This window comes from Eubalaena glacialis, chromosome 3 (genome assembly GCF_028564815.1).
Source record: "Eubalaena glacialis isolate mEubGla1 chromosome 3, mEubGla1.1.hap2.+ XY, whole genome shotgun sequence".
Lineage (NCBI taxonomy): Eukaryota > Metazoa > Chordata > Mammalia > Artiodactyla > Balaenidae > Eubalaena > Eubalaena glacialis.
Genome location: NC_083718.1, coordinates 151282653 through 151310102, shown reverse-complemented (window position 1 = coordinate 151310102; position 27450 = coordinate 151282653). Strand labels below are relative to the sequence as shown.

The 27450-nt window shown below is 41.2% G+C and overlaps 1 protein-coding gene across 1 annotated transcript; it reads right to left on the bottom strand.

Moving 5' to 3' along the window:
- Nucleotides 1–10: 10 nt before the first annotated feature.
- On the bottom strand, nucleotides 11–27450 carry ORC1 (origin recognition complex subunit 1). The gene is made up of 16 exons (XM_061186590.1): nucleotides 27359–27450; nucleotides 26582–26709; nucleotides 24852–25030; nucleotides 23348–23666; nucleotides 16877–17246; nucleotides 15883–15984; nucleotides 15078–15273; nucleotides 12754–12851; nucleotides 12081–12182; nucleotides 11487–11658; nucleotides 10625–10732; nucleotides 10201–10350; nucleotides 9385–9504; nucleotides 4769–4938; nucleotides 4135–4222; nucleotides 11–350 (listed from the first exon to the last, which is right to left on the bottom strand). The coding sequence occupies exons 1-16, from the start codon at nucleotides 27448–27450 to the stop codon at nucleotides 156–158; spliced, it is 2589 nt and encodes an 862-aa protein (XP_061042573.1). The 3' UTR covers nucleotides 11–155.

Genomic DNA, 27450 nt, shown 5'->3' with positions numbered 1-27450 from the left:
CACTCCAGAAAAAGCAAATGATTTAATGGAAAATTCCAAAATACATGACAGCCATTGCTGTTCAGTATACTTTGCTACAATGATTCCATGTGCTTAGGAAATGGAAATAGGGCTCTTTAAAAACAGCAGATCACAGTTCTTCCTTGTGAAGCCCTTCACTCTTCTTTCAGCGCATACAGAACGTCATCCTGGCTGACGTTGAGCCGAACACGAAGGAGCAGGTCATTCCTGCTGGGCTCCACAAGGAGGAGGCGGCAGGAGCCTAGGTGAGAGCACACCGCCATGGTCTCTGACATGGTGGGGTACGGGAGACCTTCCATCCTGCACAGTGCCACGTGTTGACTGTATACCTAGAAACAAAAAACAAACCTGAGGTCAGCTGCCAGAAGGTAGTCCTGGGTCTGTATCCAATCATTATTTCTTCTTTTGGGAAAATGAGACACTTCTTTTTCAGGATACTCAGTACCCCAGAAGGCATCAAGGGGTGCCCCACTGGGGCACAAACACAGGGGCAGAATGTAGTACTGGCCTCGGAATCAGACAACAGCAGATCTGAACCCTGGTTCTGCCAATTACCTAAATAAGCAACCCAGGCCAGTTATTTCACTTTTTGAGCTTCAGTTTTATCTATTAAATATACTACAATATCACTCATGAGTTAATAGATATAATATGCTTAGTAACTGTCACAGTTATACAAACAGTCCTCATCTCCATGGGCTGAGAGTTCCTACTGAGACTGTCATAATTCAAGTCAAATTTTGCTATAAGGGCATTTTCCTTGGCAGAAACAGTGAGCAGGTGCCAAGGCATGTCCCTTGGAAAAGCACTAAGGCCTAGAGAGAATACAGGTCACTCTCTGCAGAAGAGCTGTCTCAGGCTTTACAAAAACAAAAACGGGCAAAACATGACTAGCGACTAAATGTTTAAAAAAGAATTTAAAGAAGAAAAGCTGAAAGGAAATAAACAGCTGGAAGGAAAATGTTTTCCTGACATCTCTATTTGTCTAAAACATACTCATACACACAGATATACAAACTCCCAGGTATATACTTAAACACCTTTAATAAACCACTAAGGCCCAAGCCCTAATGATTCCTTTTACTTGATATAGTTGAAATTATTCTCAGAGTGTTTGGATTGATCTCTGTGATTTTTTTTTTTAACATCTTTATTGGAGTATAACTGCTTTACAATGGTGTGTTAGTTTCTGCTTTATAACAAAGTGAATCAGCTATACATATACATACATCCCCATATCTCCTCCTTCTTGCGTCTCCCTCCCACCCTCCCTATCCCACCCCTCTAGGTGGTCACAAAGCACCGAGCTGCTCTCCCTGTGCTATGCAGCTGCTTCCCACTAGCTATCTATTTTACATTTGGTAGTGTATATATGTCAATGCTACTCTCTCACTTCATCCCAGCTTACCCTTCCCCTCCCCGTGTCCTCAGGTCCATTCTCTACGTCTGCATCTTTATTCCTGTCCGTTTTTTTTTTTTAGATTCCATATATCTGTGTTAGCATACGGTATTTGTTTTTGTCTTTCTGACTTACTTCACTCTGTATGACAGACTCTAGGTCCATCCACCTCACTACAAATAACTCAATTTCGTTTCTTTTTATGGCTGAGTAATATTCCATTGTATATATGTGCCACATCTTCTTTATCCATTCGTCTGGCAATGGACACTTAGGTTGCTTCCATGTCCTGGATATTGTAAATGCAGCTGCAATGAACATTGTGGTACATCACTCTTTTTGAATTATGGTCTTCTCAGGGTATATGCCCAGTAGTGGGATTGCTGGGTCGTAAGGTAGTTCTATTTTTAGTTTTTTAAGGAACCTCCATACAGTTCTCCATAGTGGCTGTATCAATTTACATTCCCACCAACAGTGCAAGAGGGTTCCCTTTTCTCCACACCCTCTCCAGCATTTATTGTTTGTAGATTTTTTGATGATGGCCATTCTGACTGGTGTGAGGCGATACCTCATTGTAGTTTTGATTTGCATTTCTATAATGATTAGTGAGGTTGAGCATTCTTTCATGTGTTTGTTGGCAATCTGTATATCTTCTTTGGAGAAATGTCTATTTAGGTCTTCTGCCCATTTTTGGATTGGGTTGTTTGTTTTTTTGATATTGAGCTGCACGAGCTGCTTGTAAATTTTGGAGATTAATCCTTTGTCAGGTGCTTCACATGCAAATATTTTCTCCCATTCTGAGGGTTGTCTTTTCGTCTTGTTTATGGTTTCCTTTGCTGTGCAAAAGCTTTTAAGTTTCATTAGGTCCTATTTGTTTATTTTTGTTTTTATTTCCATTTCTCTAGGAGGTGGGTCAAAAAGGATCTTGCTGTGATTTATGTCATAGAGTGTTCTGCCTATGTTTTCCTCTAAGAGTTTTATAGTGTCTGGCCTTACATTTAGGTCTCTAATCCATTTTGAGTTTATTTTTGTATATGGTGTTAGGGAGTGTTCTAATTTCATTCTTTTACACGTAGCTGTCCAGTTTTCCCAGCACCACTTATTGAAGAGGCTGTCTTTTCTCCATCATATATTCTTGCCTCCTTTATCAAAAATAAGGTGACCATATGTACGTGGGTTTATCTCTGGGCTTTCTATCCTGTTCCACTGATCTATATTTGTTTTTATGCCAGTACCATACTGTCTTGATTACTGTAGCTTTGTAGTATAGTCTGAAGTCAGGGAGCCTGATTCCTCCAGCTCCGTTTTTCTTTTTCAAGATTGCTTTGGCTATTCGGGGTCTTTTGTATTTCCATACAGATTGTGAAATTTTTTGTCCTAGTTCTGTGAAAAATGCCATTGGTAGTTTGATAGGGATTGCATTGAATCTGTAGATTGCTTTGGGTAGTAGAGTCATTTTCACAGTGTTGATTCTTCCAATCCAAGAACATGGTATATCTCTCCATCTGTTTGTATCATCTTTAATTTCTTTCATCAGTGTCTTATAGTTTTCTGCATACAGGTCTTCTGTCTCCTAAGGTAGGTTTATTCCTATGTATTTTATTCTTTTTGTTGCAATGGTAAATGGGAGTGTTTCCTTAATTTCTCTTTCAGATTTTTCATCATTAGTGTATAGGAATGCAAGAGATTTCTGTGCATTAATTTTGTATCCTGCTACTTTACCAAATTCATTGATTAGCTCTAGTAGTTTTCTGGTAGCATCTTTAGGATTCTCTATGTATAGTATCATGTCATCTGCAAACAGTGACAGCTTTACTTCTTCTTTTCTGATTTGGATTCCTTTTATTTCTTTTTCTTCTCTGATTGCTGTGGCTAAAACTTCCAAAACTATGTTGAATAACAGTGGTGAGAGTGGGCAACCTTGTCTTGTTCCTGATCTTAGTGGAAATGGTTTCAGTTTTTCACCATTGAGAACGATGTTGGCTGTGGGTTTGTCATATATGGCCTTTATTATGTTCAGGTAAGTTCCCTCTATGCCTACTTTCTGGAGGGTTTCTATCATAAATGGGTGTTGAATTTTGTCAAAAGCTTTTTCTGCATCTATTGAGATGATCATATGGTTTTTCTCCTTCAATTTGTTAATATGGTTTATTACATTGATTGATTTGCATATATTGAAGAATCCTTGCATTCCTGGGATAAACCCCACTTGATCAGGGTATATGATACTTTTAATGTGCTGTTGGATTCTGTTTGCTAGTATTTTGTTGAGGATTTTTACATCTATGTTCATCAGTGATATTGGCCTGTAGTTTTCTTTCTTCGTGACATCTTTGTCTGGATTTGGTATCAGGGTGATGGTTGTGATTTGTTTTTAAACAAGGCTTGTTCTGAAAGCTTTGCCCCACACTATACCATAAGCTGTATCAGGGCAGCAACTTTTGTCTTGCTCATCTTTGAATCTCCCACTCCCAGAAAAGTATCTGGCACATAGTAAAGCCTCAATCTAATATGCAGAAACCATTTGCTAAAGGTCTCTTCTCATGCAACTCAATTAAATATCACATAAAAATAGGCGCTGGTTTGATATTCTTTAGCATAATCAGGTTGGCACAAAATAGAGACAGACTATTACACAGTGGTTAAAATTCCCACATATTATATTTTAAAGGCACCAGACCAAAATAGGATTTTTTAAAAAGTAGATCAATCACCTGTTGAAATGTTGCTTCCTCCAGTCCTGATCGATGGAACTCTGCAAGGATGGCTCTCAGGAAGCTCTGTTCCAGAACGGAGGAATTTCTTAAAGAAAATGAGGAAATGTGAATTCTCCTAAGTGGCTGTACCATCAACCCAAGGAAAGCCAAATAAAACTTCTCTGTGTCTTTAGAGAAGAGAGAGGAAAAAACTTGGGACTATTTCCTCCTATATTCCTGTATGATTTGGCAAGGATTTCCCTTCCCCTCAAAGTCTCAAAATGATATGAAAAATAACACTTTGGAAGTAAGGGAACACAGCAACTATATCTGGACATGTACCAGCACCCCCATTACATGGTTGAGTATATCATTCAATGTGAGAGAAGTAGCTACTTCCTTCTTCTTGTTTCCACAGCACTTTACTTCTTAAACACCTACAGTGTAACTCAATACATGGTAATTATTCTCCTATTATACTAGGATTACATTTCTGTCTCTTTGACTAGACTATGCCCCTTAAGAAAAAGGACAGCATTGTCAGTAAATGCAGGTTGTATGAGTAAAAGCTTTGAAAGGGAAGCATGCTTCCATGGCCCTCTGCAGTGGTCTTCCAAGGGAGGTTCAGGGTCAGGAAGCAGAAGCGTCTTACTTGATGGCAGTGATGTATGACGATGAAAACATCTCCTCTACTGCTTCCAGTAAGTGGGCTGTAGTGACCAGGCCAGGGGAGTCGGGCTTCTGGCAGGAGAACTCACAAATCTCTGTGGCACGCCTACAAATGTCCAGGCAGCGTCGTGCATCCCCAGAGAGGGCTGCTACCTACAAGAGGGAACATTTTATTCCTTGAGATCCCCTTGCCGTCTCAACCCAGGAGAAAAACCAACTGATTCTGTGTTCAGCTAAAAAGGAAGGGCAGGGCTGGGAATGGACTTAAGCATGAAATTAAGTACTTAGCCCTGGCTGAGAACCTGGTGGGAGCTCAGATATAAATTATTATACTGTGTCTGGGACTTTTCCCCAAGTCCACACCTTTGTCTTGGCCTTACAGATAATTCCAGAATGGAAGAGACAGAAATTCTCAACTTTATTTAATATTAGAAAAATGAAGAAATCTAAAAGAAGAGACCTTTGGCCCAAGATCATTACTGAACCATCTGGAGACACAAGGGTCTTGTTCCTTGCATGAAGAGAAAAAGCCAAGAGGCTGAGGTGGAGCCTATTTTGGAGATAAAGCCACAGCCTGAGCCTCCCTCACAGCATGTGATGAATTTTGGAAACTACCTGGTCAATGGCTAAACGAACCAGAATCAAGAGGGAAGGAAGCCATGAAGCTGGAGGACCCAGAGGAATCTGTGGTTAGATGAATTAGACCAACCCCCCATGCCAATGGCTCTGCTTTTGTGCCTTCCTTTCCATGTGCACAGAGGCTGAGGGGCTCCTGGGCTCCCTTTATGGGGAATCCTATACTCTCTCCCAAGATGACATAGGAGGGCTCTTGCATTTTAAATTTAACGGAGGGAACTCCTGGACTCACCATTGCCTGCAAGGATTTCTGTTTCTATATTCCCAGTGCTTGCCAGCAACCCCATCATTCGCCTGACAACCATCGCAGGCAATGACATCCTGCCTGATGGCATCCCAAAATAACTATTTTCTTCCAAAGTTTATAAAACATTAATTTTAAAAAAGCAAATCGTATAGGCATACACATACATGCATGTGCGCACACACACACCAAAACTAAGACATTAAAAGGAGTCATTTCTGGGAAGTGGGATTATAGGAGATTTTATTTTTTTATTTTTTGACTTTTTTTTCGATTGGGGTATAGTTGCTTTACAATGTTGTGTTAGTTTCTGCTGTACAACGAAGTGAATCAGCTATATGTATACACATATCTCCTCCCTCTTGGACCTCCCTCCCCCCCATCCCACCCATCTAGGTCAACACAGAGCACCAAGCTGAGCTCCCTGCGCTATACAGCAGGTTCCCACTAGCTATCTGTTTTACACATGGTAGTGTATATATGTAAATCCCAGTCTCCCAATTCATCCCATCCTCCCCACCCCACCCCTCCCCTGTGTCCACATGTCCGCTCTGTACATCTGCGTCTCTATTCCTGCCCTGCAAATAGGTTCATCTGTACCATTTTTCTAGGTTCCACATATATGCATTAATATACAATATTTGCTTTTCTCTTTCTGACTTACTTCACTCAGTATGACAGACAGGGTTAGAGGAGTTTTTAAATGTTTTGTGTCTATTTAGAATTCAAATATAAGACATTCAAAACAAAAATCACTTTTCCAGTAACCCAAGACGGAAACATGAGCACCAGCCTATATTATTCCCTCCTTCTAATCTCCCATATTCAGCTGTTGAGGATGTCCTGGGGATGTTTCCGCCCTGTCACTCCTCCTTTCCTCTGTGTGAAGCAGCACCATACAGTGGTTAATAGCAGGGACTCAAGGGCTGCTCAGAGGCCTAGAATCAAAGTGGACAGGTGACCCTGGGAGGCTAGAAAACACCCAAAGCACTTCCCACTCTGAGGGTACCTGTGAACCCTGCGACCATAAGCACTCTTTTTAACTGCTGCTGGGGTGAGGGAGACAAAAGAAAAAGCTGGGGCCACCCAACATGGAATCTAAGAAAAGACCTTGCATAAACTTGGGACCCAACCTCCACTACAGCCCCAGTATGAGAGTGAGTGAAAGACTTACAATGCAGAAGGGATGGCAAGAAAAATGGCCTATTGTGACCTTGGTGGTAGGTGGGTGTAGGGTGACAAAAACTCACCGAGTCTTTGCAACCACAAGCCCTCACATGGATTTGTAGCCCAAATTTATGTTGTCTCCTAAAAACCTCAAGTAAAGAATTTTGTTTAAAAATGGTCCCAGTTGGTAGTGCCCCTCAGTAACTGACAGAAGCACAAACAAAGTAAATGAATTCAACTTCAACCCAGGCCTCAATCAACTCTCAGATAAAGCTCTTAAGGAACATGAGCATACAGTTAAAAAAAAAAAAAAAAATCAAGACACAAAAAACAAGGAAACAAGGCCATATAGACACGTGAATCAGTAATCAACAGAAGTAAACCCACAAAGATTTCAGATATCATAAGATAAACAATATAGGTATGTTTATATGTTAAGAAATAGAGAGGTTTGAAATTACAGGGAAGAGTTTTGGGTAAAAACAGCAGCCAAATTTGAAGTCTTCTGAAACCTTAAAGACCAAGAACCCTAAATAAGAAAAGGAAGCAACTGGAGAGCAGTAAACAATATAATTCTGAAAGTTGGAAAGAAGTGGCAAGGTACTGGTTAACCTAGCAGACTGAGAAAGCCCATTCCTAAGCCCGCAGTGAGGAATCCAAGAACAAACCTAAGTTACACTAAAAATCTTCAAAATGCTCAGGAGTTAGTGATACTGGAACTGGAGGTAAAGGGGGAAGTTTGGCTAAAATAAAGAGGACTGGTTGAAAGTTAAGAAACGGATGCCCTAAATCAGGAGTCAGCAAACTATGGCCTGCCCCATGTTTTTGTAAATAAAGTTTTATTGTAACACAGCTATGTGCATTTGTTTACATATTATATAATACATGGCTGCTTTCACAATGCAAAGGCAGAGTTGAATAGTGGTGACAGACCATTATGGCCCAGAAAGCCTAAAACATTTACTACTGGCCCTTCACAAAAAGTTTGCTGACCCTTGCCCTAGACCTCTCCCCCATTTCATGCTGTTGGTGAACATCAGGGTCACTGAGGGAGGGTTTAGGGCTCTGTGAGAAAATTTTGTGCCTTGGTAATTTGTACTGTTTCCATAAAACTCTTTGCCCCGGAGATTATCCCTCTTATGTACCATGGCAGGAGACCAGAAATTTATTCTCAAGCAAGGATAAACAAAAAAGTCTCTGGACCAGTAACACTAGGTATTGTTGCAGAGGAGGAGATGCCCCTTACTAAATATAGATGGTTACTATTTGCATGCTGAATTTGAAGACCTCCACCCTCCCTGACTCCAGCCCACCTCCCCTGATCCTAGAACACTGCCCTGCAGGCAGGACAGGGGAAGCCTACTCTTTGAAATCTGACTATCCCAGAAAATATGGGAATAAACTAAAGATACTGAAATTGGCCCGATCAGATTACCCCTCAGCGAAGCTCTCAGTGAACAAGCCCCACTTATATACTCAGAGCTCCCAATCAGCTCTGTAATCTCCACCCTTAGACCTCAGTGGACCACAAAGGCAGCTGAGGAAAGTCTAACAATGCAGGATAGAGACCAAAACCAACAGATAAAGCATCTTAGAGGAAAAGGGAGAAAACAACCTCAAATAAGTAGGATGGTATATAAAAGGACCATTCAGAGGAAAAAAAAGAACTTTTAGAGATTGCATGATTGAAGAGGTGGAAAAACTCTACCAACAAAAGGGTTAGATAGTAACTTTGAGGATCTCTCTCCTAGAAAGCAAAGCTTGGAGATAAACACCATATCTCGCTCACCTCTGACCCTAATACTTAATATAGTACCCAGCTTTGAACAGGTGTTACAGACGTGTGTTGCTGCTATAGGCATTCAGAGTTCACATCGTTTCCAGTAAGAAACTAGAAATACGTTTATAACTCTTTTAAGTGCTGAAATACTGTGGATGTGTGGTTTCTTTCATTCAGCTCAAGGTGGACATTTAACCTGAGTTGTTCCTCAGCAGCCTCGGAGAAGTCTTAGAGGAATCTCAATTGGCATTCTCCCAGTAAGCCTGGAGGGGGTAGGCATCCCACACTTCATACCTACCATGGAACACGCACCCTGCTAGGTACATTACAGACATGGTCTCATTTAATTCTCACAATGACCCTATGAGGTAACTATTATTATTCCCATTTTTCAGAGGAGAAAACTGAAGCCCAGGAAGTTTTTAAGTAACTTTTCTGTAACCTTCCACATGTTTATTAAAGTATTAGAGCCAGAATTCAAACCAGGTTTGTCTACCTCACTCACTAGGTTGCCCTTTTGATTATACAAAGCTCCCTGAATCAATTAATCTTCACTTGTATATAAGCCCACCATACTCAGAGCCTTCTAATTAGTTATACAATAAGAAGTTTAAGGAATTTTTCAGAATTTTGTTTCTATGTTTTGGTATTTGTTTTTACAGGACTTCGTAATTTTTTCTTCATCTCCAGAGCACCCAGCATAGGGCCTCACATGGGCAGATACTCAGCAAAAACTGTCGGTGTGACTAGGAGCTCCCCAAAGGCGACTTACCTTCCTGGCTACCAACTGGATGGCATCATCCTCAAAGGCCTTTAAATGTTTGAGTCGGGACGCCAGGATCTGTTGCAGTTGGCTGTGAGTATAGGGCTGGAAGGACATCCTGGTTAGACCCTGGGGAGTCAAGATGACAGAGGAACAAGTTCATGGACTTCCCACTCCGAAAGTCCTGGTGGAAAGCCACCTGCAAGTCCCCAAACCTGATTTCCAAGTCCCATGTAACAATTTACACATTTCATCCCAGGACTACCACTGCTTCCAGCTCCTTTTGTTACTGACAATGGCCTGTGGGATCCTGTAGGGCAGTAGCTCTCAACTGTTTTTTCATTTAGCTTAAAAGAATCTTTTATTCTACTGGAATCATTTACAAGTAGATCTGAGCAGAGGTGCTCTCGTTAGAGTGGGTGGGACGATCTTCGCCTCTACAACACGCACCGGCTCGGCTCCCGGTTTCACTCCTGCTGAACCACAAGGTCCACAAGGGCAGAGACCGTGTCTGCCCCGTTCACAGCCATACTCCGTGCATCTCACACTGCCTGACAAGGGTAAGCACTTAAGTATTTTTTTAAATAATTAAACCTTTAGGGCTCTGTGCAGTTTAAGAGTGCGGAGGTAGCAGAACACCAAGAAGATATGTTTGCAGAAAGCCATGCAATGGTGACATATTTAATTCCAACTTAGTAATTATAAGAATTTCAGAAATCACATTTCTTACTTTTCCTATTTATTTTAGATTCCTATGTATTCATTTTTGGAGAACTCCTTGGCCCAACTTATGGGTCTGTAAGAACAGCTTGAGAATGGCCCTACCAGTCGGCTGGACACCCGGTTCATCATGATGCGCTCTGGCAGATCCATGGTGTTGGCGATGGTCAGGACCACAAGCCGGGCCTCCTTGTGAGTGGGCCAGTCAAAGAGATTGTACATTACGTCTTGTTTCTGAGTCCACAGAAGGTCAAGCTGCCAGGAAATGGAGAGAGACGCAGGGTCAACCACAGAGACGGAGCCTGGGCCCCGGAGTGAAGCCTGTTACCACTGCTTTAGCTTCATGTGCTCTCAGGTCACACCACCAGCAAGGACATCAATGGACACATGCCTCTCACCACCAGAGAATGGGCCAGAGTGAAGGAAGAAGGGAGCCAGGACTTTCCTCACGCCCAGTATTTGCTCCCGGGACACGGCAATCAAGTGCCACGCCACTTCTTCTCCAGTCCTTCTGTGGGCGCCTCCTTACCTCATCCACAAGCAGCACAGTGGTTTCCCGAGAGGACCCTCGAGTGCGGAATCGCTTAGCCAGCAGTTCTGCGGCGTGGTGAGCTGTTGCCCTGTGACCCGTCAGCCTCTGCAGTGGGGCGGGGCGGGGCGGGTGGGGGAGTGAGTGGTGAACTGTCAGGACTTTACTGCCCTGGCTTAAAGTTAAATCTGCACATAGAGGAAGCTGTTCAGCCTGAGGACTTCAGTATCCTACCCTCTGCCTTCCACTGGAAGGAGAAGAGAAGGCAACGAGAGACAACAGATAGTGTTTGAAATGCAAATGAGCCACAGGCTGGCCCCAGAAGCCCCTCCAAAATCATTAGTGTATGACTCTGTAACTGGACGTTACTGGTTCCAAGATAACGGTTAATGAATGAAAAAGTGAGATGCAAACTTCGGCCTACCTCTAACCCCTTTTCCGGGTTGCCACAATGCCTGCTGTGTACAAATGGTTTTCACCATGTTGGTAAGTACTAGCTTCCAGAAATTCCTATCCAGCTCCTAGACTTCAAGGTCCTTGAGGGTAGGAATTCTGCCTTCTTTGCCCTTGCTACCTCTACACAAAGGACAATGCTTGGCAAGTTGTAAACATGTAATATGCACAAAATTAAGTAAACCTTTCCCTTTTCATGTGCCACCCAGAAACTGTATTTTCCAAAAAGCCCAAACAGGGGAATCCCTGGCAGTCCAGTGGCTGGGACTCCGTGCTTTCACGGCCGAGGGCCTGGGTTTGATCCCTGGTCGGGGAACTAGGATCCTGCAAGCCACGTGGCCAAAAAAACCCCAAAACCAAAAGACAAACCAAAAAAACCAAAACAAAAAGCCCAAACAGCTTTGCTCACCTGCAAGATTTGCACATAGACTTGGTGGGGCTCTGTCAGCTTCATGCCATTGACCTCAATGTATTGAAAGGGAGGAACATCATTTGCTTGGGATGCCTGCTGCAGGCAGCGTATCACCTCGTGTACAGTGGCAGTCTTCCCTGTCCCAGGGACCCCGGAGATGTACATGCACCTGGGGCAAGAAGAGAAGACCCCGGGCTAGGTCTGTGCAGCTGCCTTACACTATCATCAGTTATGAGTATGAGAATGTGTGCTGAAGGAAGGACAGAGGCCCCTGAAATGTGGAGGTGGGAGCAGTAAGGACCATCCTTGGAAGCTGATCAGAGCAGGACCTGTTTATATAGAATCATTCATTCTATAAGCAAGGCTGTATGCAAAGTGCCCACCCAAAAAAGGCCAGTGTCATTTTCTCTGTAAGACAGAATTCTATAGAATTACTTTGACAACAAAAACTGCTTCAGAAGCTTAGGCTTCAGCAATGGCCTTGCCTGTTCTGACACCAGGGAAAGACCGCTTGGGTGAACTACAGCACCTGAGGTGGTACACTAGCAGGGCCTTCTGCCCTGAGCATCCTGCTTCCTCAACATGACTCACCCTCCAGTATGGTCAAGGAGTTTGCTTTCCACAAAGTTGTACATGTCTTGGAATTCCTGTTCCCGACAGGGAAGAGACGCAGGTACAGCAGAAACATGCAGCCTAAAGTTGGTGGTAAATGAGGGAAAAGGAGGACTTTAGAAGCATTTTACTATCTACTCAATAATAAATGGAAAAGATTTATCTATAGTTTCTATTTGAAACCTTAATCTCACATCCAAGGGAATGCCTTCATTCTTAAACTTCTTCATTTGGCCTTTCTCCACCCAGACAAATCATCCAACTCAGTGGTTCTAACTAAGAGTACATATCACCTGGGGAGGTTCCCCAAATCACATGGGTGGACCTCATCCCACATGAGATTCTGATTCAGCTGATTTCTGGCAGGATCTAGGCTTAAGTATTTTGAAAAAGCCCCCACGCAGTTCTAAAGGGTACCGCAACTGAGAAGCAGTGTCCTGACCCATCACCTTCCAACCCTGAGAAAGTGGTGGCAGTGGACTGCATACTCCTCCCAGAGCCTGTCCACAGTAGCTCACCCAGACACTGCTTGAGGTTTCTTCCTTCTAAACACACACGTTCATCTTACTCTCTACCTTTATTATGTACACCAATGACTACAAAGCACTCCCAGTTCATGTGAATGAAAGCAGGGGCCCCCGAGCGGCGTCACCTCAGCCGGGCCTCCTCCAGCACATTGGCGGGCTCCTGGGCAGCCAGGTTTCGGCTGCGGATCCGGGGAGTGGCGTGACGTGGTGTTCTGGGCTCGGGCTGTATTCAAAAGAGAGAACATTTAGATAATCAACAAGGACGTACTGTAAAGCAAAGGGAACTCTACTCAATATTCTGTAATAACCTATATGGTAAAATAATCTGAAAAAGAATGGGTATATGTATATGTATAACTGAATCACTTTGCTGTACACCTGAAACTAACACAACACTGTAAATCACCTATACTCCAAAATAAAAAAAGAGAGAGACAGAACATATTTCAGAAGGAAAAAACAAAGCAAAACTCCATCCAGGATGCATCAGCAAATCTGATTCATGATGAGCTGATAAAAAGAAGAGAGGTAGTGAATTCCTCTTAGTTCCTTCCTGTATAAATTACCAAGATTCTCCCTTTCTCTCCTCACATTACACATACATTTTGTTCACAGTCCAAACACAATTTCTTATTTCTAATTTACATACAGTATTAGGATTTGAAAACAGTGTCAGTCTGAGGAAAGAATGAATAAAAGTATGGATTAAATACTTTTCAAAGTAAAATACTATCTTCAAAGAAAGGCAAATTATTAAAAAATCCTAAATACTCTGCCCAAATAGGGTACAGTAGCAGGCATAAACGGGGTTTGATTCATAAGATCCTCCTCTATTCCACCCCCACGAGTTGCATTCACTGATTAAAATAAAAAAGCATCTTTAAAAAATATAAATAAAAAAGATCTTCCTCTAGCCTTCTTTGAAAATATGGTCAATCTTTAGCTCAGAACTTCCACGATCCCCTACACAGTACTTGAAGAAACCTCCCCAGATTTTTCCACTTCAAACCATGGGGTCATTCGGTTTAGGCCCACAGACCGATTTCACCATTCTCTTTTTTTCCTTGCTGCTGGCTCATTAGAGCAGGCCTGCTACCCAGTAGTATTCATGGTGTTTCCACAAAGCACTCCCTTTTGTGGGGGGCATTTCACCTACCCACCCTCTGCTTGTAGCCAAGCTATAAAGTGACAGTCTCTACACCTCTTCCCAAACGCAGAAGAGCACTTAGACCCTGTTAACAGCTTAACATCTATTAACTCTGGAGAAAACAGGAAAATAATAACAAACCTTGCTGAGAAGTTTTTTTTTTTTTTAAAAAAAAGGTGGACTTCTGACCTTTTTTATTATGCTAAAGAGGCCCCCCTCCTAAATCCCTTCTTCTGGGTGGGACCCAGGAGATGCAATCAAACCAGATCATTTGGGTGAGCTATTCTACAAGACTGCCTCGTAGAAAGGCGATCTATTGGATTTCCTTCCCTAAAGGTCTTTTCTTTGACTTCAACCCAAGCCCAATCACATTTTTCTTGATATGGAAAAATGGAGATCAGCTTTAGAAAGGCCCCTAATTAGGCATTTCTAAATTGTTCTAAAGAACAAGATGCTCCACGGAAAATGTTTCCTAATATACTAATGCCCTCACAATAACATTAATAAGTTAATGGCCTTGAGAAGTCATGTGATAATGAAACCAATTTAACTTTGTTTAATCCAAACATTTCTCAAACATGTTTGAACACAGTAAGACTCTCTTTTCTTAATGGCTTTCAATGCTCTGCTAAAGTTCCACAGAAAGCAGAGACATCCATTTACCTCTTCCATGTTTCTGTTACACAATTCATCACCAACACCTAGTGTGCTCCCTATTCCTCAAGTGCATTGAGTGGCACAACAAAACCAGTGACACGGCTCAGCAGCCCTGGATTCAATACCCACTGAGCACTGACTGCGCACAAAGCCCTCTGCCAGCTTTCATGGGAAACGCGTTCTTACAGTTCTTGTCCTTCCCTCAGGCAGTCTGGCTCTTGGCCATTCGGTTCTGTATCTTAAAAGGAACTTGGACTCAAATTTTATCACTGTCTACTGGGTTCATTTTCAGTCCTAGGGTTCACGTAGAACCTTTCCTCCATGAATACACACGGAACTCTACTCAATACTCTGTAATAACCTATATGGAAAAAGAATCTGAAAAAGAATGGATATATGGATATATATATATAACTGAACCACTTTGCTGTACACCTGAAACACAACATTGTAAATCAACTATACCCCAATATAAAATAAAAATTAAATTAAAAAAAAAGAAAAAGAACCTTTCCTCCATGAATACTCCAAGTGGCATAGCTTTGAATATGACAGACCTATGCTCAAAACCCAGCTGTTATTAGTTGTGTGACCTCAGTCACCACAATTTCTAAATTACGAGAAATAAACCTAAAAGAACCTTACGGTTTTCTTTGGTGTCTTGGAGGGGGTCTGTAAGGATGACTTCATGGAAGAGTGTAGGTTCCTGGACACATTGCTGCGTGTTCTCCTTGGAAGAGGGGGTGTGGAAGCCTCTTCCTCCTCACTGTCAGAGGCTGAAATCTCGGCTACCGGCAGAAACTCTTCCTCTTCTTGGTCACTTTTACTATTACCTAAAAACCTGAATGGAAGGACACATTATTTTCTGATATTCAATGTTCGAAGTCTACAGAAGAAGCTCCTAACAGATCAGTGTGGATTCGAGGTATTGCAGAGTCTCTCCTGCAACCGAGCAATATCAGGTATGCTCCTCTTCTTGGGCTCTTGCTACTGGGAAGCTCTATTAAGGGCTTTATTTATATTATCTCATTAAACCCTGCAAAACTTTGTGACTTGTTTATTATTATTCCCATTTTATAGATGAGGAATCCAAGGCTTAGAAAGGTTAAGTAACCTTCCCAAGGTTACACAGATAGTAAATGACAAAGCCCAGGTTCAAATCCAAGTCTATCAGAATCAAAGATCATGCTCTTAGGCACCGCACTAACAGTCTTGCTGGGTGTGATGATTATGGGGCCCTGGGAGCCACCTAAGGCCAGGGCAGTGTTTCTTGCCCCTTTCAAACTATGACGTTTATGTGAAATTAACATAATTCCAGACATACTAGGTAAAGGAGAATTTCAATGGATTAGCAAATAACAAACAAGAAATAAAAAGAGGATTTAAGAAATAGGATTATAGATTTCACAAATGGCAGGATGTTTTTATGCCTGCCAAGCAGCAGTCTTACCTAAGCTGCTGCCTCATCCGATTCAAAGTCAAGAGAGAGCTCTTTCTGCGGATACGATGGGGAGTAGAGGTAGCTTCATCCTGAACCGGTTCTTTGGCCTCCCTGCAAGATACCAGCGCAAGGTTATGGAAAGCAGTTTTGGGCACCAGGGATCAACAGCAGGACTAGAAGATAGTCAGGTGGCCTGACTGGCTCCTATTCTTTCTGCAGCTCCTTTGGAAGGAGCTAATCACACTTTGCTAAAAAGTTTGTAATTGAAGTTTGACTCAAACCCAGAGATTAAAGTTTGCCAAAAGCTTATCATTTAAATCGGACTCATCACCTCCCCAACTAGAGATCAGAATATACTAATCCTAGGCAGGGTTTCTTATCCTTTTTTAATTTCTGACATATCAATGAATTTACTGTCCACTCAAGGTTAGCAGAAATGCAGCTATATTTTCAATACAAAGCATTTATCAAGCAAACTAGGTAAGCCAGGTGCTGCAGTTTCTGAGCAGGAAACATTGAAATTTCAGGCTTGTCACATTCCCTGTGCAGCCCATTATTTACAAACATTGCCCAATGTCAAACTGCAGAGTTTTTTCTAGATGCATTATCTTCTTGTACTGTATGTATTTGAAAATGGCTTCCAGTTTAAAAGAAAAAAAACTAAGAAAATCACTGTTAAAATGTGGCAAAGAGCCACAGCAAGTAATGAAATCCAGGACTGTGAAGCAATTCAGGTTTGGGAAATTATCTTCTGGAGCAGTGATCCCCAAAGGACAGCTGGGTATATCAGAATCATCCAAAGAGCGTCTCAAAAATGCAGATTCCTGGGCCCAACACTTGGAGGTTAATTTCCTACATCTAGGGAAAGGCTCAGAAATCTGTATTTTGGAAAAGCTGGTGATTCTGTGACACAGGCAGGTTTATCAGCTGTGACCCACACATTTCACATCACGTGAAGCATCTCAATTTGCTCTGTGGGAGGCAGGGGAGCATCCCCAGTCACCTCTTTTTGATGTTTTCTGGTTTCAGAATCACAGAAGGCACCACCGAGGATTTCTGTCCCCCCTTGATAGGAGTAAGTATTCTTTCTTCACTAGTCTCTGTCGTTTTCAAAGCTGGGACTCGAATTCTCAGGATCATGCACCCATCAGGTGAAGGCTTCTTGTCATCCTCGGCACAACACTGCTGAATCTCTCCAGCTTTCTCTGGGGTTCTCAGAGCTGGAGATGAGTTCTGAGGACCATCAGGCTGAGACCTCTTTGAAGGCGAGGTGATCTCAGAGAAGGCCACTTTCCGTTTCATTCTTCCAGGAGACTCCAACGAGGCCCATGAAGTCTGCTGGGAAATCCTAGTGTTATGCGTCCTAGGGAAACCTAAGTTCAAGAGAAATCACCATAGACAATGTGTGAATTTTATAACTAGCACTATATACACCCCTAATCTCTTTATAAATGCATTCACTGAGTGATACAAAGACATGAGTTATCCATATTTTGAATTATTCTATGCTTTCTTTTCCTGTGCCAGGTAGCTCTTATTATTTTTAGACTCTCTCTTAAATTCTATGAGTAATTTTGCTAGCTAGAACCATAAGTCAACAGTTAAATCAGCTTTTACAGATAAATGTTCAGGTCAGGTTTTCTGTGATGTAATCTACCAGAAGAGTGGTTCTCAACCAGGGTGATACTGCATATCCTCAGGCCCCATTCAACAGCATCTGAAAAAATTTATACCAATGGCTCTGTTGAGTAATACCAAGTCCTAGATTTTTCTTAACCCAGATTATATCTACCAACAGAGAGAAGATGGGTCCCCGGGGTGGGTGGGGGGAGGGTAACCAACTGGGTTCTAAGAATACACAGAGCCACATTTGGATCTGCTCCTCTCTCACCATGACCAAAGGCACCAAGAACCTGGATATTCATTCATAGATATCAATTGAGCTATTAAAAGATATGTGGGACTTCCCTGGTGGCTCAGTGGTTAAGAATCTGCCTGCCAATGCAGGGGACACGGGTTCGATCCCTGGTCTGGGGAGATCCCACATGCTGTGGAGCAACTAAGCCCATGCGCCACAACTACTGAGCCTGCGCTCTAGAGCCCGCAAGCCACAACTACGGAGCCTGCGCACCACAACTACTGAAGCCCACGTGCTCTAGGGCCCGCATGTCGCAACTACTGAGCCTGCGTGCTGCAACTACTGAAGCCCATGTGCCTAGAGCCCATGCTCTGCGACAAGAGAAGCCACCGCAATGAGAAGCCCGTGCACTGCAACGAAGAGTAGCCCCCGCTCGCTGCAACTAGAGAAAGCCCGCGTGCAGCAACGAAGACCCAACGCAGCCAAAACTAACAGGGCAGATGATACACATAAACGTCTATAGTATGAAGTTTAAAAATTGTCCTAAAGCACCTAAGTGCTAATAAACATGGCTTTTGAGACAGACCTTGAAAGAAAGGAAAAATTTCAACAGAGTTGAAAGGGGAAGGAGAGGAATAAGTGAAGAGAATAAATGAGATTGATGTGAGCTAAGGCAACGAGGCAGAAAAGCACTGGGCAGAGGAGTTCACTTTAGTCACAGCACAGGGTGTGTGTGGAATAGCTGCAGACAAGGTAAGAAGTCATCTAGTACCTGTGTGGTAAATATGAGGGTAGCTCATGTCTAGATTAATGTAAAAATGTCCCAATGTCCTGGTCTCCCTCATGCCTCATTTCCCCATCTTTCTGTCAAAAACAATCCAAAATATTTTCATCATATCTGCCTCATCTAATTATGTAACTGTGTCAAGTTTAAATTTTTTACCCTAACTTTCAAGATCCTACAAAATCAACAGTGAAAAAAACACTCAATTATTTCTAAATGGTGGTATTACAAATTATTTCTCTAGTAGTCTTCTGCATTTCCAAAATGTTTTATATGTTTATATTCAGCTCCTAAACATTTGTATTCTTGGTAGCTCCTACTAAGGAGCTACCAAGAATGCAAATAACTTATACTCAATGAACTTGGCACATAAACAGAAAAATTAAGGACACATAATAGGATGAGGATGAGCTCTCAGAACAGTCATGGAGTAGCTTTCAGATATATTATTAGTGAAAAAAGTTAAGACGGAAAAGAATACATCCAGTATAATACCCTACTGGGTAAGAAAGAATGGGAAATAAAACTATAATAAAATAAAAATTATATGCATGTTTGTGTATGACTGTGTGTATATATGTCTGTGTGTGTTTCGATTTATCTGTTGATTTTTGCAAAAACCAAAGGAAAAATAAACCAGAAACTAATAAAATTGATTACCTACAAAAGATGAGGTAGAAACAGGGACAAGGGTAAAGAAAGGAATGGGGCTTATCTGAGTACACTTGTCTTAAATAGTTTTGACCCTTTAACTATGCTAATGTTTTAAATGTTTTGAAAATCAATCAAAGATGGGAAAAGCCCTAAAATTAAACAGAAATGAAAGAACCTAACTGTATATCACCAATAAAATAACCATTAGTGGAAGAAAAAAATTTAATCAAAGTAACATTACTCCCTCAGTAGACTATATTCTAAAGGCATAAAGAACTGCAAATCAATTTTGATTTGGAATTATGGAATGTGGGAAGGATGGAAAGAACCCCATGGTATAGATTAGAAGTACGAGAATGAATTTAAGAGTTTTAACACTATATTATAACAAATATATATATATTTCTTAGCTCTTCCACTAAGGATCTAAAAGCAATGTCACCTTAGTAGCTAAGCTCTTGAAGAATTAGCGAATTACAGGGCTTAACATCACTAATCATTAGGGAAATGTAACAATGACATACTACCTCACATCCATTAGCATAGCTACAATCAAAACCACAGAAAATAACAATATAAAACAACATAATAATAACAAGATCTAAATAGTTGGTGATGATGTGCGGAAATGGAACTCTTGTGTGTTACTGATGAGAACGTAAAATGATGCAGCTGCTATGGAAGAGTATGGTGGTTCCTCAAAAAATTAAACGGAAAGGAAATTTTACCCCAAATAGCCAAAGCAATCTTGAGAAAGAAGAACAAACCTGGAGGCATCACAATCTCTGATTTGAAACTATATTACAAAGCTACCGTAATCCAAACAGTATGGTTTTGGTGCACACACAGATCGATGGAACAAAATAGAAAGCCCAGAAACAAACTCACATATATATGGCCAATTAATTTACAACAAAGGAGCTAAGAACATACAACAAGGAAAGGACAGACTCTTCATTAAATGATGCTGGAAAAATTGGACAGAAGAATTGAAACATGCAGAAGAATGAAACTGGACTACTATCTTACATCATACACAAAAATTAATTCAAAATGGATTAAAGACTTGAATGTAAGGCTTGAAACCATAAAACTCTTAGATGAAAATATAGGTGGTAATAAGCTCCTTGACATGGATCTTGATGATGATTTTTTGGATCTGACACCAAAAACAAAGGCAACAAAAGTAAAAACAAACAAGTGGGACTACAGCAAACTAAAAAGCTTCTGGACATCAAGGAAACCACCAACAAAATGAAAAGGCAACCTACTGAATGGGAGAAAATATTTGCAAATCAAATATCTGATAAGGGGTTAACATCCAAAGTATATCAAGAACTCATACAATAGCAGGAAAACAAACAATGAGATTAAAAAATGGACAGAGGACCCGAATAGACATTATTCCAAATGAAGCTATACAGATGGCCAATAGGCACATGAAAAGGTGCTCAATGTCACTAATCATCAGAGAAATGCAAATCAAGATGAAGTATCACCTCACACCTGTCAGAATGGCTATCATCAAAAAGAAAACAAATAACAAGTGTTGGCGAGGATATGGAGAAAAGGGAACCCTTATGCACTGTTGGTGGGAATGTAAATTGGTGCAGCCACTATGGAAAACAGTATGGAGGATCCTCAAAAAGCTAAAAATAAAACTACCATATGAGGGACTTCCCTGGTGGCACAGTGGTTAAGAATCCGCCTGCCAATGCAGGGGACACGGGTTTGAGCCCTGGTCCGGGAAGATCCCACATGCTGTGGAACAACTAAGCCCGTGCACCACAACTACTGAAGCCCACGTGCTCTAGGGCCCGTATGCTGCAACTACTGAAGCCCGCACACCTAGAGCCTGTGCTCCGCAACAAGAGAAGCCACCGCAATGAGAAGCCCGTGCACCACAACGAAGAGTAACCCCCACTCACCGCAACTAGAGAAAACCCGTGCGTAGCAACAAAGATCCAATGCGGCCAAAAATAAATAAATAAATTTATTTAAAACAAACAAACAAAAAACTACCATATGATCCAGCAATTCCACTTTTGTGTACTTATCTGAAGTAAACAAAAACACTAACTTGAAAAAACAAATGCATCCCCATGTTCACTGCAGCATTATTTCCAATAGCCAAGATATGGAAACAACCTAAGTGTGCATCAATGGATGAATGGATAAAGAAAATATGGTATGTGGGACTTCCCTGGTGGTCCAGTGGCTAAGACTCCGTGCTCCCAATGCAGGGGGCCCGGGTTCAATCCCTGGCCAGGGAACTAGATCTCTTATGTCACAACTAAGAGTTAGCATGCCACAACTAAAGATCCCTCATGCTGCAACTAAAGATCCCACATGCTGCAAGGAAGATCCCATGTGTTGCAACTAAGACCCATGCAGCCAAATAAATAAATAAATATTAAAAAAAAAAAGGAAATAAATGAAGCCAATCTTACATATACTTTAAAAAAAAAAAAGAAAATGAGGTATGTATATACAACGGAATATTACTCAGCCATAAAAAAGAAGGAAATCCTGTTATTTGTGACACAGATAGACCTTGAGGGCATTATGCTAAGTGAAATAAATCACACAGAGAAAGACAAATACCATAGGATTTCACTTATATATGGAATCTAAATTAAAAAACAAAAACGAAAACCAAGCTCATAGATACAGAGAACAGATTGGTGGTGTCAGAGGCAGGGGTTGAGGAAGTGGGCAAAATGGGTTAAGGTAGCCAAAAGGTACAAACTTCCAGTTATAAAATAAATAAGTCATGGGGATGTAATGTACAGCATGGTGACTACAATTAATACTGTGTTGCATGTTTGAAAGTTGCTAAGAGAGTAAATCTTAAAAGTTCTCATCATAAGACAAAAAACTGTAACTAGGTATCATGACAGATGTTTCTTTTTTTTTAAATTGAAGTATAGTTGATTTACATTGTTGTGTTAGTTTCTGGTGTATAGCAAAGTGATTCAGTTCTATATATATATATATATTCTTTTCCATTACGGTTTATCACAGGATGTTGAATATAGTTCCCTGTGCTGCCCAATAGAACCTCATTGTTTATCTATTTTATATATAGTAGTTTGTATCTGCTAATCTCAAACTCCTAATTTACCCTTCCCCCACCCCCTTTCCCCGTTGGTAACCATAAGTTTGTTTTCTATGTCTGTGAATCTGTTTCTGTTTTGTAAATAATTTCATTTGTGTCATATTTTAGATTCCACATATAAGTGATGTTATATAGTAGTTGTCTTTCTCTGACTTACTTCACTTAGTATGATGATCTCTAGGTCCATCCATGTTGTTGCAAATGGCATTATTTCATTCTTTTTTATGGCTGAGTAGTATTCCTTTGTATACATATATATACAAATATATCACATCTTTATCCATTCATCTGTCAATGGACATTTAGGTTGCTTCCATGTCTTGGCTATTGTAAATAGTGCTGCTATGAACACTGGAGTGCATGTATCTTTTCAAATTAGAGTTTTCTCCAGATATATACCCGGGAGTGGGATTGCTGGATCATATGGCAACTCTATTTTTAGTTTTTTAAAGAACGTCCATAATGTTTTCCATAGTAGCTGCACGTATGGTGATAGATGTTAGTTAAACTTACTGTGGTAATCATCTCACAATATATACAAATGTCAAATCATTATGTTGTATACATGAAACTAATATGTTATAATGCTATATGTCAATTATATCTCAATTTTTTAAAAAAGGAAATTTTGACACATGCTGCAACATGATGAACCTTGAGGACATTATACTAACTTTAATAAACCAGTCAGAAAAGAATAAATACTGTATGATTCCACTTATATGAGGTATCTGGAGAAGTCAAATTCAGAGACAAAAAGTAGAATGGTGGTTGCTAGAGGATGGGGCATGAGGGAATGGGAAGTTATTGCTTAATGGTTGGAGAGATTGTTTTGGAAGATGATGCGGATGGTTATACAACAATGTGAATGTACTTAATGCCACTAAACTGTACACTTAAAAATGATTAAAATGGTAAATCTTATGTGATATATATTTCAAGAGACGTCCAATTAGTACTTGGCTCACTGCTGCACTAACTCAATACTGTAGCATGAATTAATATTTTATCATTTTCCTTTAGCCTCAGTATTGCCCACTGTGACCCATTTTACACTTACTGCTGAGCTCCAGCCTCTTCCTTGCCCTTGGGGTGACAGGATGGGAAGGAGTTTGGCGAGATTTGGAGGTGGAGTGCCTTGATTCAATCCTTTTGACCACACGTTCTGCTGTGGTCCAAGAAGGGCTTTCTGTACTCTTAGTTTTGGCTTCCATGGACTTCTGGCATCTAGGGTTGCCTTCTTGTAGCTTATCCAACTGTGCAAATAGTTCTGGAGGTAGTGGTTTGAATTTTTTCTCATTCCAAGATAGTTTAACAAAGAATGTCTTCTCATTTTTCAGATCCATAGGTATCACTTCATCTGGGGCTAAAGCTACTACCTGAATTTAGGAAGTATAGATGATAGAAAGAAATGAGGACCCAAAGAGTCAACGAAGGCTCTATGAGAGCTATGATTAAAGAGCATTCAAGTCTGCATTCTTACCTGGAACAATTACTTTTCTAAACAAAAGAGGCACGGACATGGCACAGCATATTTCCACAGAGTCCTCCTTGCTGATATCCATACCTCATGTTGTTTTCTTTTCTAGTCCATTCTATTCACCCATGCCAAGTTTTCCCATAAAAACTTCTCTAAGCATGCCTCCCTGCTCAATAGTCTACAATGGCTACCCACTCTGCAAGATCAGATTACTTAAACTGATTTTCACTGCCTTCTAAAGTCTGACCCCACTTTACCTCCTGAGACCTCAGTGCTCTTCACAATGGCTTCCCACCACTCGTCGAGCTCGGCTTGTCACAGTCCTGCTCATGCCCACCACTGTGCTCCTGCCTAAACATCCCCCCACCTTTCCAAATCCACCCATCTTGCTGCTTCAACTTCTACATCTGCCTTTCACTTCTTCACTCATTTAACTCAGAGATAAATTATTCTGTGGCACATGATATGCTGGGCCTATAGAGTGGAAAAATCTGACTATAGTCATGCCAAGCCATGGTCTCCCTGCCCTACCAACCACCTAATCACCATGTGACCACACTTCACATCCTGATCTAATCCCATTTGGGGGCCTGAAGTAGCTTGAGAAATAACCCATATCCTAGTCTCCAAACCAGTGTCTCAATTCAGTCTACAACTCTTTAGAACCTGATTTATCATAAAATCTCATAACACACATTTGCCTGGAGCAATGACACTATTTGTACTGATTCACTCAAGGTGAAGGTCTCATTTAAGCAAGCATATTCAGCCTCAAAGTGCTTTATGCCTGCCACAATCATAGCTAAATATAATTTCCCACTGAGATACATCTGCTAATTCCTGCTCATCCCTCAGGCCACAACCTAATGTCACTTCCTCCAGGAGGCTCCTAACACATGGTAAGTGCTCTCAATAAATATTTGTTGTTGAAAGGAAGTAGGCAGGCAAGCAGAGAAGGTGACAAACAGGAAAAATGCGTTTCCGTGAGGTAAATGAGAGCCAGTAATATCCTGGAGATCATGCAGTTTAGGAATCAGCCAGAAATAAGCTTCAAGATAGAACTGAGGATCAAGGCATCACCTACCTGCACGTGGCCAATGATGGTCTCGGCATTAATGTTGCTGTTACAGGTAGGGTAATCATACCAGAATATCTCTTGTGCATCAGGCTTCCGGCCCAGCAAATGCTGTTTACAGACAGGGACTTCACAGAATCGGATAAACCATTGTACTCGAGCACGTTTCTTGGAATAAGGTTCAGAATCTAGGAGGGATAGATGGAAAAGGTAAGGTTAAAGATAATAAACATTACCTTAATCCTCACAATAATCCTACAAGGTAGGTACTATGGCTGTCTCCCTTTTACCGGTGAAGTGATCACATTTCAGGGCCCTTAAATAATTTGTCAAAGGTCACAGGACCAATCAGCGGCAATCTGACTCCACCCAGCACCCATGTTCTTCTCACTTTGCTCCACGTCCAAATGGTGCTATCGGTCATCACATAAATTGTAAAAGGCGTTTGAGAGGAGCAATTCTAATCACAGGTACTGAACAAATTTTGCAAATCAAAACAAAACTCCGAGCAAGACTCAGAGCATCAGCCACTGAGATGACTTCTGGCAAACATATGCTTGCAGTCTTCAGCTTTATCATCATAATATACCATTAACATCACTCCATACCAGTGTTAGCTCCAAGTGAAAGGACATACACTCATTAGCGCCACCATCATCACTGCCTTTTCTCTTCCTTAGCTCTCTTCAGAGAAAGCTGAAGCCATCCAATGTAGCACAATACATGGTTCTAAAATCTATACACAAAGGCCCAAACCTCAAATACAAAAGCCCATCCTGCTGATGTGCTCCCCCTAGCGGATGTTAGTTTGATGAAGTTTTCCTCCATACTTGTTGAATATCCTCCCTATCTCTATAATGTAAAATACCTTCATCCACTCTATCAGTTACTTCTTTTAGGCATACAAACTGCCACAGGACTAGGACTAACTTCCACATACTCCTCTCCTAGCTTTTGGAAGCAGCAGTTTTGTATAGTTTAAATTGCTATCCTTCTTCATCTTCCTTTCGGAGTTCTGCTCCATTCCCACTTTTCTGTGCTCTTCTCTGGTCTGCAGAGTTAACAGCTGAGAAAATCAGCTGCAGCTGTGAGTGTGGCCTTGCAGGCACCAGTTCACACTACCTTCCCTTTTGCTCCTCTAGCCTTAAGGGCAGTAGCGGCTTTCTGCACTTACTGATCTCTGGGAAACACCACTGTTTGCTTCTCCAGCCTTTTCAACACTTATACACAAGTCCCTCTGGGTAAATAAAACACCTAAAGTGTTTCTGTTTTTCTGACTGAAAGTCAATCAACTGATACACCTACCCAATCCAACTTACTGCCTCCCTAGTAAAAGTAACTTTTCATTTGCAAAATTACTAACTTCCTCATGCCAAAATTAAAGGGCACGTCTCTACTAGAGTGCAAATCACCTATTATTTCCCTTCCCCCTTCTTCCAAAATTCATCCTTTCTCTCCACTCCAACAATCCTGCTTTCATGGCCTTTCTTACCCCCTCCTAAAAATGATGCAAAAGCTAAATTCTTGAGCCCTCCATTCCCATTTTTACCCAATATTGCTCTATTGAGTAAAGATGTTCACTAGGTGGAAGAGGGCACAACTGGTGCTTAAGTGACCCCATAGGCACACCCTATATACCGCTATGAACAGAAGAATCAGTAACCACCCCTGTTCCCACCATGGATCACTTCCCAATCATTAGTGACAAGGAATACTTTTCATTCCAGCCCCAAACTCACCGTCTTCAAACAACTCAACCAATTTAGCAACATATGGATTTTCATCATCATCCCCTTCAATCAGCACAAACTGTCCAACTTGGAGGTCAATCTCAGGCAAACGACCTTCTATTTTCACACTCATTTCTCTAGGAAATAACAGAGAAACATGTTAGGAAATCTCTTAGGGTGGGCCAAGCTCTTCAGACCCCTGGGCACAGAGGAATGTGCTCTGTAACTAGAAAACCCCCTGAATAGTTTCTCTCTGCTGACCAATCCTACTAGAAACCAATTTACCAGTAAAGTCACACGCAAGAGTAGATAACATGAATTGAATGAATTGTTTTAGCATGGATGATTAATCCAGAGGCCTTAGGATGAACCCTAACTTCTCTCAGTTATTGACAAAGAACAACAAAGGCTTCCTAAGACATGAAAGCTGCCCAATAACAACATCAGATTGTTCAGAGATGTCTTGGGCTAAGAGGATGGAGTAACAACATCCATCCTACCCTGTTATCATGCAGAATTATACAGAACCTATCTTAAATAGATATGACATTATCATACATATCAAATTTTATTAACCTGACGTAATATCTTCCTGTATCACTAGCTGCTATATTTATGCTAACATCTTCTTCCATCAAACAAACCCACACCCCCTTACAATCAATTCATATTTTCTGTCCCTCAATCCTCAACCTATAGTACCTAGAACACCCTGGATATAAGTTATTAACAGCTCAGCTTGAAGAAGCTATTAGTTCCAGTTCACCAAAGGACTCTATTACTCACTTGTAGGTTTGGTAGTGCAGTTTTCGATCCAATGGCTTGTCAACCCACGAATAAGTTTGTCTGGTCCTCAGCCTTGTAGGATGGTAGGCCAT